The 20,591-nt window shown below is 41.2% G+C and overlaps 1 protein-coding gene across 2 annotated transcripts in view; it reads right to left on the minus strand.

Annotated features, from left to right (window-relative positions):
* trabd2a (TraB domain containing 2A) overlaps window positions 1–19,543 on the minus strand; it is a 41,792-nt gene extending 22,249 nt beyond the window's left edge. For both annotated transcript variants that reach the window (XM_043238724.1, XM_043238723.1), the window contains exons 1-2: window positions 19,074–19,543; window positions 15,970–16,530 (exon numbers count right to left, since the gene is read on the minus strand). In XM_043238724.1, coding sequence (XP_043094659.1) covers window positions 15,970–16,530; window positions 19,074–19,184 — 672 coding nt within the window. In that variant the 5' untranslated portion in view covers window positions 19,185–19,543. The remainder of the gene's footprint in view (window positions 1–15,969; window positions 16,531–19,073) is intronic.
* Window positions 19,544–20,591: the final 1,048 nt, after the last annotated feature.

A 20,591-nucleotide genomic window follows, 5' to 3' on the forward strand; every position in this document is an offset into this window, starting at 1 on the left:
ATGTCACTCAGCCCTAATTTAAACTATACTTAGTATACTAAGTCTTCAAAATATCACAAGGTGTTTACTGAAATCTCACTGAGTTCTCACTGAGTTCTTTCTGAATTTCATTTTCCCCCACATTGATGATGATTTGCAATCTTATGCTTCATTCGAATGTTCTGAAGGTCTGTCGAAGAGCTTCAGCTTGTTCTTCTACACTTGGTCTAAAGGTTGAGATTGATTAGATTCTCACTGCCTGCTGAGGAGGTCTGTGTTCTTAAAGTCCAGCAAGTAACTCTGTAGAAGTCTGTGGAAGTTCATGCAGCAAGGAGACTCCATTGTCTTTCCCGTCTGTTTAAATGTAGGAAGCTGTTTTTCCGTCTCAGGATTGTAATCTGCTGGCAGTGGGAGGAACGGTCTTCTTTTTCAAAGCATTATTCCAATCCTGAAAAGTTTTTAGCTTTTTGTGCCAAAAATCTGAGCGCTGTGCTCTCCTGCCGAAGCGAAAATCTTTGAAAAATCGAAGAAAAGTGCATACCAAGAATTCTATTGTTGTGCTTCTTTACGAAGTAAAGTAAAATCACATCAACATACAGAAACACGTGTGTATCCGGTGGAAGCTTTCCCCTCAGTATATGTGTGCTAGTGCTGCTGAAGCAGTGTTTGTGTCTGAAGGAGGGAATCTCTCACAGATCAAAGGCTTTCTCTCAATTAGTTCTAGCTGCTGCTTTTTGTTGCTTCTGCTGCAGCTCACTATTGTCACCATTAAATTCCCCAGTGTTTACACACACACACACACGTTGTGTTTCCATGTTTTATTCCGTAGGTGTAGTGGTTTTTAAACTCTACAAACTGTATTTTTACCAACACAAACCCCTATGTTTCAATTTCCAAAAAAATAATTTTGTATGATTTTATGAGCTTGTTTCCTACTGGAGACCTAAAATGAGCCCACAAGGTCACAATTTACTGGTATTACTAAACTTGTGCACGTTTGGTCCCCGTACCGTGATAAATACCAGGTGTACACACACACACACACACACACTCGAGCTCTTTTCATCAGTGCCGGTGACACTCTCTGGCCCCGTCAGTCATTGTTGGAGGGGCTCGTCCCAGAGAGGAGGGCAAAGCCCAGCAGATGCCTTCTTGTCTGGGACAAAGGGCCCCCGTGGTCCGCTGGGCTCCCCGCGCTTTCATCCCGCGCTCATCAAAGCCTCCTGCTCTGCATTTGAAAGCGCGGCGGCTTTGTGCTGCTCAAATTAGCCTATCGCCACCCCGCTAGCCTCCCAAACTCCCTCCATCTGCCGCGGCCAAAGCATCTTCAGCGGCGCAAAGGAGCCTTTCAGCCCCTTAAATTACGGCTCGGAGGAGGAGGAGGCGCTGAATGAAAGAGCCGGGCCTGAACGAATGCGTTGTGTCCGTTCTGTGGGTCACTGGCCACATTCACACGCGCGGGAACCAGAGAGCGTCCGTATCAAAGCTCTGCGGCCTATGAAAGTCAATAATTCAGCTTTGTGATGGAAATGGCCCGTTACGTTACGATGGATGCTGTGAAAACACTCCACAGCGCTGAAGAGTGTGTGATTTCTGCATCGAACGCACTCACAGAAGTAATACGACGATTGAGTTCCCAAAATAAGCTGAAAATCTGTGACAGGCCTGAAATAATATTAGTCTTAAGACCCGTTCGCACCAAAAGCAATAATTATAACCATATTAGCGTGCGCGCCGATGCATGATATCGTTCTGTTTGTTGTGAGCGTGTGCTGCTGTCGTCTAAAGCTTTATAGTTCTTTCATCAAATGGCAATATTGCTTCAGTAATATAGAAAAATGTAGCTGGACATCTTCATAAGTGCTAGTGTTATCAATACTTTTCTACTGTAATGTAAACGTACTGCAGTGAATTATAACAGTAGAGTGTATTGTTGTTTTGTAAAGATATTTTACCATAGAATTCATTGTTCAAAGTGATTTCTATATTTTTGTCAGTGTATCGTTACTGATACTGATACTATTCTTTCATATCCAGACTGATTTTTAAAACAATATCATCATCAATCTAGTAATTGGTTTATTAAGGACTGAATGCCTGTCTTCAGATATCTGTATGTTCTGGTTTCAGTCGTCTGTCTGAGTGATGGACGTCGTCTCAGTCCTGTGCTAATGGACGCCGCCGTTAACGGCCTGAAGCTCGTTCTCATGACTTCATCCACACTCCGTTTCCCACCAGTTAAGAACGCAAACAAAGCCAGAGCTCGACAGCTCAGTACGGCCGCAGATTTGTGAATGGACTGTGATAAACTGGGAAACTTTCCCACGATGCCCTGCATTACTCCAGCAGACGAGTAACGTGACGCTTAACGCCGAGCTTCAGACACACACTTCACTCAGACTCTGATTCACTGATTCAGAACAGAGCCGCCGTGTGTGTGTATGAGAGAGAGAGAGTCTGAGTGTGTGTGTGTGTGTGTGTGTGTATGAGAGAGAGAGTCTGAGTGTGTGTGTGTGTGTGTGTGTGTGTGTGTGTGTATGAGAGAGAGAGTCTGAGTGTGTGTGTGTGTGTGTGTGTGTGTGTGTGAGAGAGAGTCTGAGTGTGTGTGTGTGTGTGTGTGTGTATGAGAGAGAGAGAGTCTGAGTGTGTGTGTGTGTGTGTGTATGAGAGAGAGAGTCTGAGTGTGTGTGTGTGTGTGTGTGTGTATGAGAGAGAGTGTGAGTGTGTGTGTGTGTGTGTGTGTGTGTGTGTGTGTGCACCTGGTATTTATCACGTTATGGGACCAAATGTCTCCACAATGATAGTAATCCCAGTAAATGTTGACCTTGTGGGACATTTTTTAGGTCTTTATGAGGAAACTAACTTATAAAACATACAGGATTAAATTTTAGAACATGTAAAAGTGTGAGTAGTTTCCTGTAAGAGAACAATAACACATACAGTCTGTACAGAATAAAACATTATAGCTATGAAGAGTCCCCATAAAACATAACATGTGTGTGTGAGACTGTGTGTGTGAAAGATACTGTGTGTAAAAGTATGCGTGTGTGTGTGTGTGTGTGTGTGGCTTTGATCGGTCTCAGTGTCAGATAGTCTCAACACACACAAAAGCTCTTTCTCAAACCTCATCATCAGGGTTTCATCCAAATTTCAGTGATGTCTACAAGCGATCATGTGGATGGACCTCTGAGGAAGGACTAGTCACTGAATTAACCAAGTAAACTAGTTTAGTGAGTTATTGTTGGAGCTTGTGACTGGAACAGACTTCCACCAGAATATGATTGTTTTAAAATGAAAGATTAAATCAAGTCCTGTTCTCCAGAACAGAAACCTTTTTTCTGGTAACACTTTATTTCAAGGTGTCCTTGTTCAACATCCTGCATGTATTCATTATTATAATAATTCTTAATCTTGCATAATCACATGCAAGTAACGCTAATTCTACCCCTAAAAGTAAATACATGTAGTTAATTAATATAAACCTGTACTTCAAAGTATAATTACACTGCAACAAGAACAGCTTCAAATAAAGTGTAACTGTATTCCCTGTATTTCCCGTGTGTTATGTATTCCAGGACAGTATTAGTGATGTGTTTTTTGTGCACGCCTAAGACTGTGCGTTTATGTGTTCAAAACTTAGACGGAGATTATAAAGCTATAATTTACAAAAACTTCCTTAAAAATGAATGGCCAAAATGCATGAATTTTTTGTTTTTAGTTGAAAGCGGGGTTTTACGAAAAGCTTCAAGTAAAACATTAGAGCTGACATAACATCAGCAGACACCGTTTCATCTCCTGCAGATTTCACAGTCAGCGGTCTGCTTTCGTTTGGTTCTCTGTGGAGGGTCTTTATCTCAGCGTGACGTCTCCAGACCGGCTCGACAGCATCACTAAAAGCAGCTTGCACCGCCGTAAACATTCCCGCACGCATTAGTGAGTTAAACATCAACACGCTAAAGATCCTCAGTTGACAGCCACGGCTCCAGGCTTCAGACGGCTCAAGCTCGTCTCAAGAGTTACGAGAGGTTTATCAGTCCTTCTGCTGAAAATATCACAGAGAGAAGGTTCGGTACGGGTGGACTGTGTGTGTAAACACTGATTAAACTAATATTCAAAATATAATTTGAGCGTGACGCGCTGGTGCTGAATGATTCGAGTGACTCACTCATAAAGAGTTACTTTAAAGAACTGAATAAATGATTTAGTGAATGTCTGCGTCTATGTAAATGCACAAGCTCTAGTTCATCATAAACTACGAGAATACACACAAAAAATGGCAGATAATGAGATTCTGAATGAGTGCTGATAACTACACGGCACTCCAGTCCATCAGTTAACATCTGGAGAAGACCAAAGATGTAACTAATACAGCATTGAGATGTTTTAACTATAATTCTTCTAGTGAAAAAGTCCCCAGTAAATCAGAAAATATTCTGAATGAGTGACTCATTCTTAAAAACAGAGCCACTAATGCACTGATATATGTATTTATGGAAATGTCTGTGTTTATGGAAATGCAGAAGTAGGCCTCTAATGCGATTTTGTGTCTAATGTTATTCTAAGTAGGTGGTTCTTGTCTGGAACTAATTGCGACAAACAGACAAATGCAGGTCGGCGTAGAAGCGGTGTATAAGTGCTTTGATCAGTCCAGAGAAACGCAGGTCATTTAGTCTGTGTTCTGCCTTTTCTCCGCAGCCCCGTGTTTACCTTACTGCTCTATCGCAGACGAATATTTACACTGTCGGACAGAATCAGTGTCACGCGCTTAAGTAAAGCGAATGAGATTTGATTGACAGCTTCATCCGGCCCACACACACAGGCTCAGCCAATCAGCTCACAAGAACAGGCCACCTCATTCTCCAGACGTCTTGATGACAGATCTCAAACATAAAGGTCTCTCAGAGAATCTGAGCACATGTGATAAATGCTTGTGTGTGCAAGAGCGTGATTAAAATGCCACAACACTCTAAAAAATGCAATTGTAAAACCCTTAAAGAACAACTTTCTGTATAACTTACCTCCTAAAGGGTTCATAGAGGTACATTCTGATACTAACATACACCTTTTAGAGGTTAAACAGGTACAGAGTTGTCCAAAGAGAATCAAACCACAACATCATGTGAAGCTCCACGCGTCTGCTTGGCTCGAGCGTCTCGCACTGAAAACCTTTGCTGTAAAATAGTCCCTGTAGTGGAAAATATGTGCGGATAACCTCTCAACCCCAAAGAAATGGATCTGCATGTGGCCACGAGCCATCGGCTGTTTGTGGCTTTTCAACCAGCTTCAAAATTGATGTAGACACTGAAACAGAGTCCATCCGTCAGACCACAAACACACACACACACACGTGATGGAAGCAGATTCTAAACATATTTGAAACTTCTGAATGCATCCGCATCCGTGTGATTGTGAGGGAGGGAAAGCATCCTGGGCATTCTGGGAAACGCTGGGAAAAGAGAAGAGTGGAAGAATTGGTTCACATGTGTAATCAGTCCAATGGATGAGCGAGACGCCAGAGACCAGGAAGCTTAAAGCATGTGCAGTGACACCAGCATCAGCTTTCGGTCTTTGTGCGTGTACCAGTTCTTTGTTTATCAGACTTGTTTGGATGACGTAGAAAGTGTCAATAAGGGTTCGCCTCCATACAAGGAGCTTTTGGAGGTGGCCACTGATGCGGTAGCCAAATTAAACATGGACAAGCCCACCGAGAAGTAGATCGAGCCACAGAGAAGCAAGCTGGATGAATGCCCCAGAGGTATCAAGATTACGCTGCACACCTCTTTATTCCTCTGACTATTATGGCAGTGTTGCAGGGTTGATTGAGCACGGATACAGAGCGATGCCCCGGGTTGAGCCGATGCTTGCCAGCTATCTCTCTCTGGTGTGGTATGGTCTCTTAAAGCTACATTATGGCTGTGTTACAGGCTTGTACCACGAGGCACAGAGACAGAGCGTCGCAGTAAGCCTGGGACTTCAAGGCCAAGGTCAGATCTCTGTGAGGTTCTCAAGGCCAAGAAGTCCTCTGCGAAAAAGTCATGGACTTCTGAGGGTGGCTCCTACTGGGGTAGAGCAATGCAAGCGCACATTACATGGTGCCCGCCTCGCCCAACGCCCTCAGGAGATCGGTCTGTTAACCCTGCCGGTGTTTCAGGGCGCAGAGGTCTCTTGACTCTTTGAAGGCCATCAAGATGCTTCCTCCTAGATCTGAGTCAGTGGAACGGCTCCGTCATGCTACTGAAGTTCAAGATGCTTGCAAGTCCGAGGATTGATCGATCTAAACGACTCAAATACTTCCATGTCTCCATTTATCCCACTTACAGGAGGTTCCTTCCCTTCGGCCTAGCACTCTCACCCCACACTTTTACTAAAGTTGTGGATGCTGCCCTCACTTCTCTGTGACTCCAGGGGATCAGCATAATTAATTCTATCAATGATTGGTTCGACAAAGCTTGAGCTCGACAAAGTGAACGTTCTCTCCAAGCACCTTCAAAGTATTATTATTCTGTGTTGATTACATGGCTCTGTGATGTAGAAATCTTCAGTAGTTCATTTCTGGTCAGGGTCAGTAAAAACAAGAACGCTGCTGAGCTGCTATACAGTAGAAACTTGCATGTCTAATTCTAAAGTGGCATTATTTATTTATTTATATGTTCAATATGTTAAAAAATGTGTTAATCCTGTTCAAGATTAAGATGAGTCTGAAATCTAGCATTCCATCGGATCCTGAATTAAACATTATTCTGGATTATGGATTTGTATTTTAGTTGGAAGCAATGGTTTAAAGTTAAAAATATGAATGCAGTACAATATTGCACATCCCCAGAAAATGAATTGCACTACTTTTATAATTTTTTTTTTTATGAAAGTAATTTTTTGCATTACTTTTTGCCACCTGAGATGGGCTTGTTTATTTATTTTTAATAACAAGAAAAGCCATAAGTTATATTTTTGCAGAGCAGAAGTGAGATGAACAACCCTCCGGCTAAAGAAGCATTTCTGCTGAAGCTGGCTGCCTTGAACTTTTAGGTATTCTCAACTTTTGCTTTTTTAAGGAGAGCCATCAGTTATTACATGGAGAACAAAGTGTTACTTGTTATAAAGAGAGACATTCAAGCTTGTAAATGTGCAAGCAACATGTTCCTTTACTAGTTACCTGACAAAGTAATTTGGTTATGCAACGTGTATCGCTTGTAATGCAGAAGGTTTGTTTCTTAAAAGCACAGCTTTTGTCTTCTCCAGATGTTAACTGATGGACTGGAGTGCTGTGGATTATTGTGATGTTTTATCAGTGTTTGGACTCTCATCTTGACGGCACCCATTCACATCCATTGCTGAGTCACTAATGCAGAGACACATTTCTCCAGATCTGGTGAAGAAACAAACTCAGAGAAAGCAAGTTGACTGTGAGAGAGTGTGTGTAGTTTTTATGAGGTCAGTGAGCACACACACTCTCACACACACACAAAGAGCTCCGTCCCCGAAGACAAACACTCTTTGGGTGTAAATGACCCTGAAAACGTGTGGAATTCTCTCTCAGCCGGGACAAAAAGTAAACAATGCAGGGGCGCAGGCCGTGAGCGAACGCTTTCACACACGAGAGCCTCTGAGAACAACAATACAGCGCTGGTGAGGTTCTCTCTGGAGCGGTCAGAGACTTCAAAGAGTGAGTGACCGCCGGCGTGAAAGAGAGTTTGACAGCAGCGTCTTTCATCTGCTGCAGGAGGGGATTACATCAGCGCTTCTAATGTATAATCACAGGACACACACGAGTGTGAGAGAGTGTGTGTGTGTGTGTGTGTGTGTGTGGGGCTGGTGTTAAAGTGCCTCAGTCAGCGGTCAGCAGCAGCTTCTGCTCTGAGACTAAACCACAAGCTGCCACCGAGAAACAGCACAAGAACACTCAGAGTGCTTACACACATCTACAACACTTTACACACAAGATGCAAAAGGCCTCACATCTCTTGAAGCACTGCATTCGAAAAACGTCTCAAAATCAGACACTTTCGCAATAAAATTCCTGTTAGATGTGTGTGTTACAGAGAGGACTGTGTGCTGTGTTTTGCAAAAAGTGCTTTATGAAAAGTAAAAGTGAATCAGAGGCCGAGAATCAGTGTATGGTTTTGTAGATTGGGTGTGTTTCAGCTTTCAGTGTGAGCAGCATTTAAAACAAAACTGTAATCTGGGGAAAATCTTTAAAAAAGTCCATAAACAGAGCTTTGCATTAGTAAAGATGTCTGTTTCAGAATAAAAAAAAAAAGAAAACTGAACTTGAAAGCTTCATCTGTAAAGCCTCATATAAACGATCACGCTCGAGTCTATCAGAGCTTGTCACACACTAACTACAGATTAACACAGCGTTTGATTCAGTTAACACCTCTCTGATACTCATGTATTAGAGCGTTAGAGGAACAATAGCGGCTGTAATTACTCACACACACATGCTAATGGAGAGCGACGCACAAACACATCCATGAGTGATTGTCAAAGACCACAAGACAGAACAATAGCAGAGAATGATGGCCATTAAAGAGCTTCAGCTGGAGTAAAGATACACTTTCACACACACACACACACACACACACACACACACACATAGGTTTTTTGTTGCTTGCGGGGTCTGTGTGTATTCAGATTTAGTCAACACTGGGATATGAAGACCTACACACACACACACACACACACACACACACACACACACACACACACACACACACACAGTGTAAATATATTATAAACTATAAATATGTCTAAAACATCTGTACCTGGCATCAGAAGTCAGAAACGTCACACGTTTTAGTGTCACAACACACAGATATTTAAATGAAGATGTGAATAAAATACACATATAAACATAAATGAACCACAAAAAAGAAGAAGAAATTGCATGTACGGGAAATCAGCAAAATTAACAAAATTAACAAAATTAAAAAAGGAGTTTTTTGCGTGCGTTTAGTCAAAAGCAGCGAGAAAACCCAGCACTCCAGCAGATCTCTCTTCATCTGATCCAGCGCCGGCACAAAACATGAGCGTGTGACATTAGCTGAGTGGAAACAAATGAGAAACACCTGCTGCTGAAGAAATACAGTCCTCTGATTCTCATTAGGAAAATCCTGCTACTTCACACCGGAGTAAGTCTCGTATAATGACTCTTATAACGACAGTAAAACACCTTCATCTGAAAATAAACCCGGCACGCGAACGAGAAACACACAGATGTTTTTACTGTGGAAACTTCAGGATTAAACTCACCCCGGCCAGCGAAATACAAGAATATGAAACACACGGAAAGAAGGAGACAGACGTCACCATTCACAAGACAACTAATATTATTATCAGATGAGAACTCAACTAGAACTGAAATGATCCAAATGGCTTGTTGCACAATTGATCAATTTTACAACAATAATGGAATAATTCATGAAATATGTTGAAAAAGATTTGTAGAAGTGTGTCACTGCATGGCTGGATGTGAATGGGTGCCGTCAGCATGAGAGTCTGATAAAAACATCACAATAATCCACAGCCCTCCGGTCCATCAGTGAACACAATCTTCTGGCTTTTAAACTGATTCTGTGCAGATTTCTCTCCTGATTCAGAACAGAATGTTATTCACTGGAGGAAGAGTTATTATGTATTTTAGTTAAACACGTCTTGATGCTGGATTAGTCTCATCTTTTGTCTTCTCCGGATGTTAACTGATTGCTGTGGATTGTTGTGGTGGCACCCATTCACTTCAGAGCATCGTGATTTTCTAAAGCAATCACACTGTTAAGTGTACACCAGATACTTGACTCTGGCTTCTCTCTCTGCGGTGATCAGAAGTAGTTTCCAGCAGTCTGTGAGCCGCTTCTGAGACTCATCTGAGATCGCAGCGCTGCGAGGCGGTTCGTTTAAAAGTGCCATTTAAGGGCCCCCATCTGTACAAACACCATTTATCATTACTGCTCGTGTTTTTGAAATCCAGTGTGATTTGGCAGCGAGGTTATTTTCTCAAAGCTTTAAAGTTATGTTTAACGCCACAAAGTGGTAAGCATTAAAAACAGCATTGGAATTCGAGGTTGAGGCGCATTAAAGGCGCCAGAAGTTATTAACAGATTTGGCCTCTTCTTATAGTTCTTGATTTTGTCCGAGCGGGACGGTCCAGAGATCCAGAGAGGACTACAAAGTTAAATCATCTGTCTGAACTCATCTGAACTGAACTGAACTGTCCTTTACCTGTCTTTTACAGAACACTGAGTTTCAATCATTGATTTTGATTAGGGATGATATATATATATATATATATATATATATATTTATATTTTTTTTTTTTTTTTTTTTTTTTTTCCTATATAATACAATCAGTGGGAAAGGAAATGCTTTCTATATGTTTGGACAGGACTAAACTCCACAGGGTAGCTATTTTTTAATTCAGGGTTTTGTGAAATACATTTAGTTTTTCTTTAAATTATGTGTTATCCATTTTTGGGGGAGGATTTAAGTTTTTTAATGATTTAATGCAAATTTATGATCAAAAAGCATCTCTAGTAAAATGAATTGATACATTTTTTCGCAGTTGAATCTTTAAAACAGCGATATAACGATTTTCAAATAAATGTCAAATAAAATGAAATAAAATGGATTAATACGTGGATGAAAACATTTGCTGATTGTATGATCCTCCTTAAAAATAATATCCTCATTATTATTGCTAATAAGTACATTTTAGTGTACAGCAGTACTATATTTCCATCATAATTTCCTCAACTTAAACCAGTCTTTGATAAACACTATTAGTTAAGGCAGCCATAGCTGTCTTCAGAGCATCAACAGAAGCGTTCAGCCTCCTCAAGTAAAGACCTGCTACTTTCTCCTGTGCGTTTTTAACCGAGCAATACACTTAAGTGTCACTATCATCCTCCCATCAGGCGTTCTCCTCTTCTGTCCTCTATCATGGGTTTCCAAACCATTTCGGCGGTCGCTCAACCACTCAATCTTGCTAACCTGCACACACTCTCTTCATCTTCTACTGTACCTCTTTCTTCCTCTGTGGGTCTTTAGAACTACCAGTCAGCTGTCAACAAACCTGATTTCATCTGCTTTTTCCTTACAATCTGAACTCAACATTTTGGGCTTGACTGAGACCTGGATTCGTCCAGAAGACTCAGAAACCTCAGCTGCTCTGGCTAATCCTTTCTCCTTCTCCCAAACCCCACGTCAAACAGCTCGAGTTGGGGGTACTGGTCTGCTCATTTCAAACAATTGGAAATACTCTACTCACTTTCTCCTATGCAATTATGACTTATTCGAATTTCACGGGATCCTATAAAAACCCAGGTTGTGGTAATTTACCGCCCCACTGGGCACATTTTAGGCCCGTTCTTGGAGGAGTTGGATGGGCTACTGTCCTCTTTAAAGGAGGATGGAACTCCACTCCACTATTTTTTGGCTACTTCAAAAAAGCCTTATGCTACTGATTTCCATTCACTTCTTGCTTCATTTGACCTTACCACTACAAGCACACACAAATCAGGCAATCAACTGTAGTGCATATAACAATTCAGTTCAACCTCTGCATATGACCAACCATTTCTTCATCACATTTGATCTATATTTCAATACTGTTTGTTACTTTTAGGAGAAATCTATGCTCCATCTCTCACACATTTCCTCTGTAGCATCCTCTTCTCTTCCCTCATCTACCCATTTCTCATCTCTGGATGTGAATGCAGCTACTAACACTTTAGACTATACTTTAACCTCTTGTCTAGACAACATTTGTCCTCTCTCCTCCAGACAAGCACGCCTCTTCTAACCCCTGGTTATCTGATGTTCTTTGTAAGCATCAGACCAAAAGAGAAAAAAGCTCAAATCAAAAGATCCATCAGTCCTCAGCAGGTATCATTCTTTGCTTTCATCTTTCTCTGCTGAAGTCCACACTGCCAAATCATCGTATTTCTACAAGAAATCAGCAGTGCTCCAGACAGGTGTAATCTCTTCAGAACAATTTAATTCTCTCCTCTGTCCCCCTTTACCTCCTCACCACCACTTCAATATCAGCTGATGACTTCGCCACTTTCTTCACAGATGAAACCAGAACAATCAACAATCTCAGCTCCACACACACACAGCCTCCAACCAACCACATTCAATTGAATGAATTGTTTTCAACCAGGTATTGTTTCTTTCACAGAACAGCAAACTGGATGCTATCCAGTCAGGTTTCAGGAGTGGCCACTAAATAGAGACTGCTCTACTTTTAGTCACTGAAGCCTTGTGGATTGCTAAAGCTGATTCCCAAACATCACTTCTAATTCTGCTCAATTTATCTGATGCTTTTGGCACAGTCAGTCATCAGATCCTCCTGTCCTTCCTCTGATCTCTGGGCATCACAGGTACCCCACTTCACTGGTTCTATCTCAAAGGTAGGTCTTTCAGGGTGGTCTGAGGAGGAGAGGTATCCACGGCTCATCGACTGGTCACTGGGGTTCCTCAGGGATCGGTTCTTGGACCCCTCCTTTTCTCCACTTGTACATTACATTACTAGGTCCCATCATTCAGGTGCATGGTTTCTCCTACCACTGCTACGCTGATGGCACACAACTCAAACAAATTATTCAACGGTAGCTGCACGGATCTCAGGTTGCATGGTGGACATCTCGTCATGGATGAGAGAACATCCCCTACAGCTCAACCTGGCTAAGACTGATCCATTACTCCAACTCTACAGCCTGATTTCACCATCCAGCTAGGTTGGTTTACATTTACCCCATCCACTTCAGTCAGAAATCTTGGTGTAATCTTTGATGACCAACTAACCTTCAAAGAACACAATGCAAAGATTGATCTTGCAGGTTTGCATTAAACAACATCAGAAAGATCAGACTCTTTCTTACAGAGCATGCCGCACAACTTCTTGTTCAGGCCCTTGTCATTTCAAGGCTGGACTACTGCAGTGCTCTTCTGGCTGGACTTCCAGCAAGCACAAACTCGCAAATGGTACTTCCACTCACTATTACAAATCTACATCCCCTCCAGAAGTCTGAGATCTGCGACTGATTTGCACCTCATGGTACGATCACAGAGACTCTAAATCGCTCTCCAGAACATTCTGGTTTACTGTTCCTGTCTGGTGGAGTGATCTTCACATCCCTGTCTGGAACGCTGGATCCCTGTCATTCTTTATACATCAGCTGAAAACCCATCTCTTTCAGTGCTATTTGACCTCTTCATAAATAACTTAACAAAACCCTTTTTATTCCTTCCTTGTCCAGGTTGTACTTATTTAAACATGGTCTGAATCTGGTATTGTGAGCACTTCCTCGTGTTTGTCTACATCCTTATGATGAGTCACTTTATCCCCAATTGTAAGTCGCTTTAGATAAAAGCGTCTGCTAAATGACTAAATGTACATGTCTGCTCTTAGATTAATGCATATCCAATAACAAAGTCCAAAGCTTATCATCTATATTCCTGCAGATTGCCGTCTTTTATAGACTTTTAGCACTGAGCTTCTATCAGAGACTTGTGTATAAGCCAATCAGAGCCGTGAGGTCTGCTCATGAAAGCCCAGGCTCGTCACAGCGCTGATGGGATTTCAGCAGAACGTCTAAAGACGCAGGGATTTCATTCAGGGATTGAAGAGCTTAGCAAAGACAGAGAAACAGGATGATCTTCAAGCTCCATTCATGTGTATTCTCCTGTTCATTCAGTGTGAAGAGCTTCTTATGGAAGACCGAAGCCGTAACTCACATGATATAACCATCATAACACACAGCGGTGGTCAGGAGAATGTGTGTTTCCTTTGTAATAACACAATCAGACTTGACACACAAAGTCATACAAAGACATTATGTGGAGAGTAACTGCTGTACAGTTTTTCATTTGGGTCTTCTCTTCTCAAACTGTTTCTGAAAGCTGACTCTCAAACAGCAGAAGCTAATTCTCAGCCAGTTTCAGTTTCATAAAAGACTTTTTGCAGAACACAACACACATCTAACAGGAATCAATATTACGGCAAATTGAGATGTGTTTGTGATATCTTGAAGGCAGGGCTTCGTTTTGCAAAAGATTGGAGGCATTTTGCTTGCACTTTTTGGATTTGTTAAGTTTGGAAAAAAAATTGTTATATAAGTTATAAAAAAATTGTGTAAATTGCTATAAAAACTAATAACTGATTACATTTGAATGGAATACAAACAAAAAAAGTACAATGCTTTCTTACATAGTAAAAACAAATACATATTTTATTAAAAGCTGTTGTTTTCTTTTTTTTGCCAAAGACTATACAGTGTTTTGCAAGCAAATATAGAGCAATCAATTCTCCAGATATAACTCCAGAGGTATGACAAAAACACAAAACGTCTTCACAGCAGAATCTGTCTCATAATTGATGAACAATTGTTGATTGTGTCATAACAATCGGTTTTGTACGAATCACTAGAGAGATAAATGATACATAATATTATGCTGCTTAAACTAAATTAAATTCATTTCACAATGAAATAACTTTTTATTGAACTGAACTGAATCAACACTGAACTGAATGATGACCCTACTGTCTTCTTGTAGAGCTGCTGTACTACTGATGGTGGAAAAATACATTGATAAATTTGGCTTTTCCCATTTATTACAGCAGCTTTGAATCTGTCTGTGTCGTATAAAGTGCTATAGAAGTAAATGTGATGACAGTAACTCTTCTAATAATCCAGTTCTTGCAGACGATGGGAGCGCTGCTGTCTGGCTCCGTGTGTAATCCCGTTAGTTCCGTACGGCATTAGCTCAAACTCCAGCCGCTGCGACACGATTACGTCTCCGCTAATAATTGCAGGACTCAACAGAGCGACACCAGTCTGACTTCAACAAGGGGGTTTGGAGTCAGATTCAGACGAGAACCATTACGCTCAAATCACTTTTAATAACACGAGACACTGAGAGCAGAGCGTTTGAGGCAGAATCAGGCCTCTGGAGCCTGGAGATCCTCTGATGACAGAAGAGCAGATAATGCACTAAATGCAGGAGGCCTTCACAAATCTTACAGACCCTTGATAGCTATTGTACTTTTTTCGTCTTATTTGCTGTCGTTATTCGGCTATTTCAGCATGATGTCATCCTCTAGGTTTCAGCATCCGTCATTAAAATCCCAAACACTAGTTTCCTGATAAACAACAATCTTAATCACTGCTGGAATGCATGAGACATGCCCAAATACTGTTTTCACTCTGCTCAGGTCATGTTTTTACATTTACACGCACTGCTTTTTAAGTGTGTTTCTGTGTGAAAGGCACTTGATGGATGTTTTTTAAATGCATGCATGTATCATGTGTCAGCCGCCTCAAACATGAGAGTGAAAAAAGTGTAAATAAAAAATGAAAATTCAGCTGCGTCTCACAGAAATAAATTACAGTTGAGCAGACATTCACAGAGAAAACGGCTGTTTTACATTGTAATAGTATTTAAAACACTTTATTTTAAGGTGCCCTTGTTACGTTACATGCACTTACAATTATAATAACAATAAATTATGAATAATTGCATACAAATATCCCTACCATGTAGAGCATGTATTTATTTAATATTACTCATTTCTTAAATGCAACAAGAGTAACCTTTTTTGTACCGTAATTGTAATAGTTTTTTTCAGTAACTCAATAACTCTTTTCACAGTTTCTGAAGCCGACTCTCAAACAGCAGAAACACACCAAATCTACAAAAACATACACTCATTCTCAGCCTTTGACAATTTGTTTTCAAATTCATAAAAACGCACATCTAACAGGAATTAATATTATGGCAAATGTTTGTTTCGAGATGTGTTTGTGATATTCTGCTTCATTTTGCAAGAGACGAGAGGCATTTAGTATTTTGTGTGTACAGTTTTAAATTAAAGAGGCGAGGTTTTATAAATGTGTCTAAGCAGTTCGATCCAACCTTAACAAACCAGAGAGACTTGATTAAAACTCTGAACTGATCCAAAGGTTTGTGACGGATGGAGACGAATCCCTCGCTCACCTGAGAGAAGTTGAGTCCGTTCAGAGGATGGCACTGCTCCTCCACCTTCTCCACGGCTCCGGTCCTCTTCCTCATCCTCTGGGCCTCCTGAGCCAGATACAGGTCCAGCACGGGAACGCCGCGTGTCTTGATGTCGGCCTCGGTCAGAGAGTTGACCATCAGCATCACCCAGACGGGCCGCTTGCGCTCCCAGTTCCCGGCGATGGCGTTGAACAGGTAGTCTGCATACAGGCCCTTGCCCCGCTGGTCAGGGGTCATCCAGGAGGGCAGCATGAGCTTGACGTAGTCCAGGTGCGTCTTGAGCCGGCGGTAGATGTCTTTGGGCAGCAGGTCCTGCAGCTTCTCTCCCTGCGGCAGGAGCTGGCAGCTGCTCAGAGCCGAGATGGTGTACGGGTCGGTCAGGTCCAGCTCGAAGTACACGATGCTGCTCTCCTGGAAGGCCTGCTTGGAGTTCTCGGGGATGAAGTCCCAGACGCGCGTGTACGGGACGTGAATGGTGCCGTAGAAGTACGAGGGCGGGTCTCGCTTTATAGTCCACAGGAAAGAGTTGAGCTCGCTTTGCTAGAGACAGAAAGAAGGACAAGGCTTCGTCAGATCAGCTGATGCTGAAACATTAAAGACAGCAATGAAGCAGGCTAGCATTCAAAATCAGCAGTAATCCCAGACAGACGGCTCAGAGCATCCGTAAAGTTGGACAGTAGACATTTACCCGGTCCAGAAACAACCAAATGATACAGCAAAGACGCATTGAAGCAACATAGTAACACATAACCACATAAAAACAACTCATTAGCATTAACAAAGAAACATACAAACATAAAGAGCAGCAAATGCAAAAAATACTTAAAGAAAGCATTACAAGTGGTAGTACAGGAGTGTGCCAAAAGTGCCAAAAAACTGGTAGTTAAGACTGGCAGTATTGGTTGTAATTGGTATTGGTTAAATCATTGAGAGATTTAAAGGTAAGCATTTTATATATAATGAGAGATGACACAAGAAGCCAGTGGAGGTTAAACAAGACATCGGGGTGATACGAGTTGATCGCTTAGTGTGGGTTAATAAAGCGTGCCGGTAAGCCAGCAAAAAGAACATTAAATCAGATGATGAACGATGTAATAAAAGCATGCACTCGTGATTTTTTGGGCCGACATAAGAATGAAGTTGTGCTATATGGGGAAGCTGGAGAAATTTAACGCTGGAAAGTTTATTAATGTAAACATTCAGGGTCAGTGAAGGATGAAGAGTGCTACCTAAGTGTCTAACAGTGGCTGATGGAAAAAATGATTGCAGCTTCAAGGTTAAAACTGGAAACATGTTTTATTACTGTCCCTCCAACTCTATCTTAGAATTAACTCTGTCTAATGTCTTTAACTCATTAACACACAGACAGTGATGTGGTTTGGAGGAATCAGTCTGGACGGCAAACGTAAGAGTGATAATGAAATCCATGATGAAAAACAATACGTCCAAAAGGCATTATGTAAATAATAAACAGTAATAGGCCGAGAACAGAGCCCTGGGGAACACCCGGTCTAAGTAGAGCAGTGGGGTTTATGATTGGGCAGAGCAGTGGAGTATTATCTATCGGCAAGGAAGGAAGAGAACCAAGATAAAGCAGCACCTGAGACAGCCGTCTCTGAAAGATGAGAGAACAGGAACAAATACTGAGCTGTGCTTGAGTAATGGAGAGTGTATAGATTACCTGAGTCACCAGACAAACTTTACTAAAGCAGGCTCAGTACTCTGATCTGTGAGTCAGAAAAACCTTTACCAAAATGCTTGAAACTAATAGCAAATAGGAGATAGGTTTCAAAACAACAGCATTTATTTGAAACAGAAATCATTTGTAAGATTTTAAACGTTTTCACAGAAACCTTTTTGATCAATTTAATTCTTAGCATCATTACTCCAGTCTTTGAGAAAGATTTAAGAAGGAAATAGCTTCATTCAAAACGTCCAAATATTGGCTCGTAAATGTCACTCTGTCACAACATGGGTGTTTTTTCTTTCTCTCAGATCAGATTAATGAGATGAAGATGTGCAGCTGTGAAACACTTGTAAACATTTAACAGACTCTCGAAGCTCGTGAAGTTTCATGACCACGTTCTGAGACTCTCAAACCAAAGGCAGGCTGTTTGTTTCTGAACGCTGGCTTCATGCAGTCGCTGCTGAAGAGCTGATGTTTATTCACAAGCTGCTAATGTCTTTAATAGACGGTTAATATCTAATTAGTGCCTGGCGTGAGCTTCGAGGGCAATACACGTCCAGAACGACTACTCTGACGCTCCAGAAACAAGCTTGCATATGAAATAATGAGACAGAAACATGGTTTACAGACACTAAATATAACACTGTCCGCTCACGCAGAAGCATTGTGTTTTATGTTCAACAAAGTGAGCCTATAAAACTATCAGTGTCTGTGAAAATAGAAGTTTAGAGCTCTTATCTACCATTGAAACCCTGTGATTTAAACCCATGTAGTGCAAATGACAAATATTTTACGCAAAGAGCCGTTTACACGTCAAACGTGTTTATATTTCATAATCACACATGCATTCTCCATATCAAAGAACTTTCTTTATCTCCTCACACATCTTCCACACAAGACTTTCTGAAGCTGACTCTCAAACAACAGAAACACTCCAATCTTCAAAACCATACACTAGTTCTCAGCTTTAGACTCGGGTTTCATTAAAACACACTTGTTTGCAAAACACAGTTCCCTCTGTAACACACACACACACACACACACACACACACACACACACACACACACACACATCTAACAGGAATTAATATTATGGCAAAGATGTTTGCAAATACTTGCTTTTGAGATGTTTTGAATGCAGTGCTTTATTTTAAAATAGACATTTAGCATTTTGTGTGTGTAGTTTTGGATTTGTGTAAAGTTTGAAAAAAATTCCATCACTGACATAAGAGTCATTTTTTTGGTTCTGTGTGATTCAGTGCTTAAAATGAGATAAGCTGAAAGATAACTGTATCTTTTATGTACATAAACATTCATATCTGGAGCTGCTGATTTATTTGGTAACATCTACGATAAGGAAGTGATTTGTGAGTTTGTAATAAAGACAGTGCCTTACTTTGGCGTGAAGGTCGCAGCTGGTCTCTCTGGGGTTGTGCTGGTTTGCTCTCACCATCAATATCAAGCAGGTTTGGAGAAAAGCGCCCCAACTAACCACCACCACCACCATCCTCTCAGTCTTCTGCAGAATCTCCAGCGAACTCGACTCTTCTTCACCGACGATCAGAACATGCCACGAAAGTGAAGTGAGCCATCCTGGACGAGAGCTGGACTGAGCCAGAAGAGCTCGAGGAGCAACTTCTACGACATGATGCTCGTCAGAGAAGCTCCAGCTCCACTCGAGCAGATGCGGTCTGTCCCGAAGCTCACTTCACACACATCCTGATCGCACGAACACACACTCGAAGCGCCGAGGAGATCTTTAGCGGATCAGATCTTTGAGTTTCTCCTCCAACTCTCCAAACGAGTCTCTTCTGTTCCTCCGCGGCTTCAGACTCTCACTGCAGCGCAACAAGTCCTGAGCGAGCTCGCGAGCGTGTGTGTGTGTGTGTGTGTGTGTGTGTCGGAGGGGGCTTCACCTTCCCCCAGCAGACCCCCCCCCCTTCTCTCTCTTTGGGTAAATACTGTGACTTGAGCATCTCAGAGCCCCGCGAAACACACACACACACACACACACACACACACACACACACACACACACACACAGGCGCGCGCGCAAAGTGTTTATTTGCAAAAACAGATAACTGCGTTTCTTACATTTTAATTTCTTATGCTATATGTTCTTTTTAACCTAATCAGAATAACCCGAGTGCAGTTTGTTTGAGATTAAGTGGAAAAAGGGAATTCTGTTTTTGAAAGGCCTACAGCATCTCTATGTGCAGCAGCAGGCAAGGATTGGTTCAAAATAAAGAGTTTCTTGGCGCCAAAAAGCATCAGGATCTTAAACAAAGGTCATGTGTTATAGATGATAAAAATCTTTTAAATACAGGTTAAATACAGATATAAAATCTTTACAAAATATAGTTTAGTAGCTATTTATATATTTAGTAGCTGAAATCAAATCTTTGCACTGCTATGACAAGAAACACTGGCATCTAACAATACTTAGAAAAAACTAATAAATAAAATTAAATTGGAATTTAAATAATGTGTGTCTTTTTTAAAATGTTTATAATTATTTATATCAGTGTCAAGATTGTAATAAAAAAATAAAATAAAATAATAATAATCTCTCCAGTGATGTGAGGTTTGTTCTGATCAGAGAACATCTGTCTGAGAGACAACGTCCAGAAAATCAGGAGTCTGAGGAAGCAGAACATCTAAATATTGAGAAAATCTCCATTGATGAAGTTCTGAGCAATGCTTATTATTAAGCAGAACTGAAAGGTTGATATCTTTATACTGTAGAAAACTTACTAAATATCTTCATGGAACATACACTTATCCTAATGATTTTTGGCATAAAAGAAAATAATTATGAAATATAATTTTGACCCATACCTCAGTGACTTCAGATTGGTTTTGTGGAGATGATGATGATGATGATGATGATGATGATGTACATGACGCTCTTATG

This window comes from Puntigrus tetrazona, chromosome 5, assembly GCF_018831695.1.
Source record: "Puntigrus tetrazona isolate hp1 chromosome 5, ASM1883169v1, whole genome shotgun sequence".
Classification (NCBI taxonomy): Eukaryota; Metazoa; Chordata; class Actinopteri; order Cypriniformes; family Cyprinidae; genus Puntigrus; species Puntigrus tetrazona.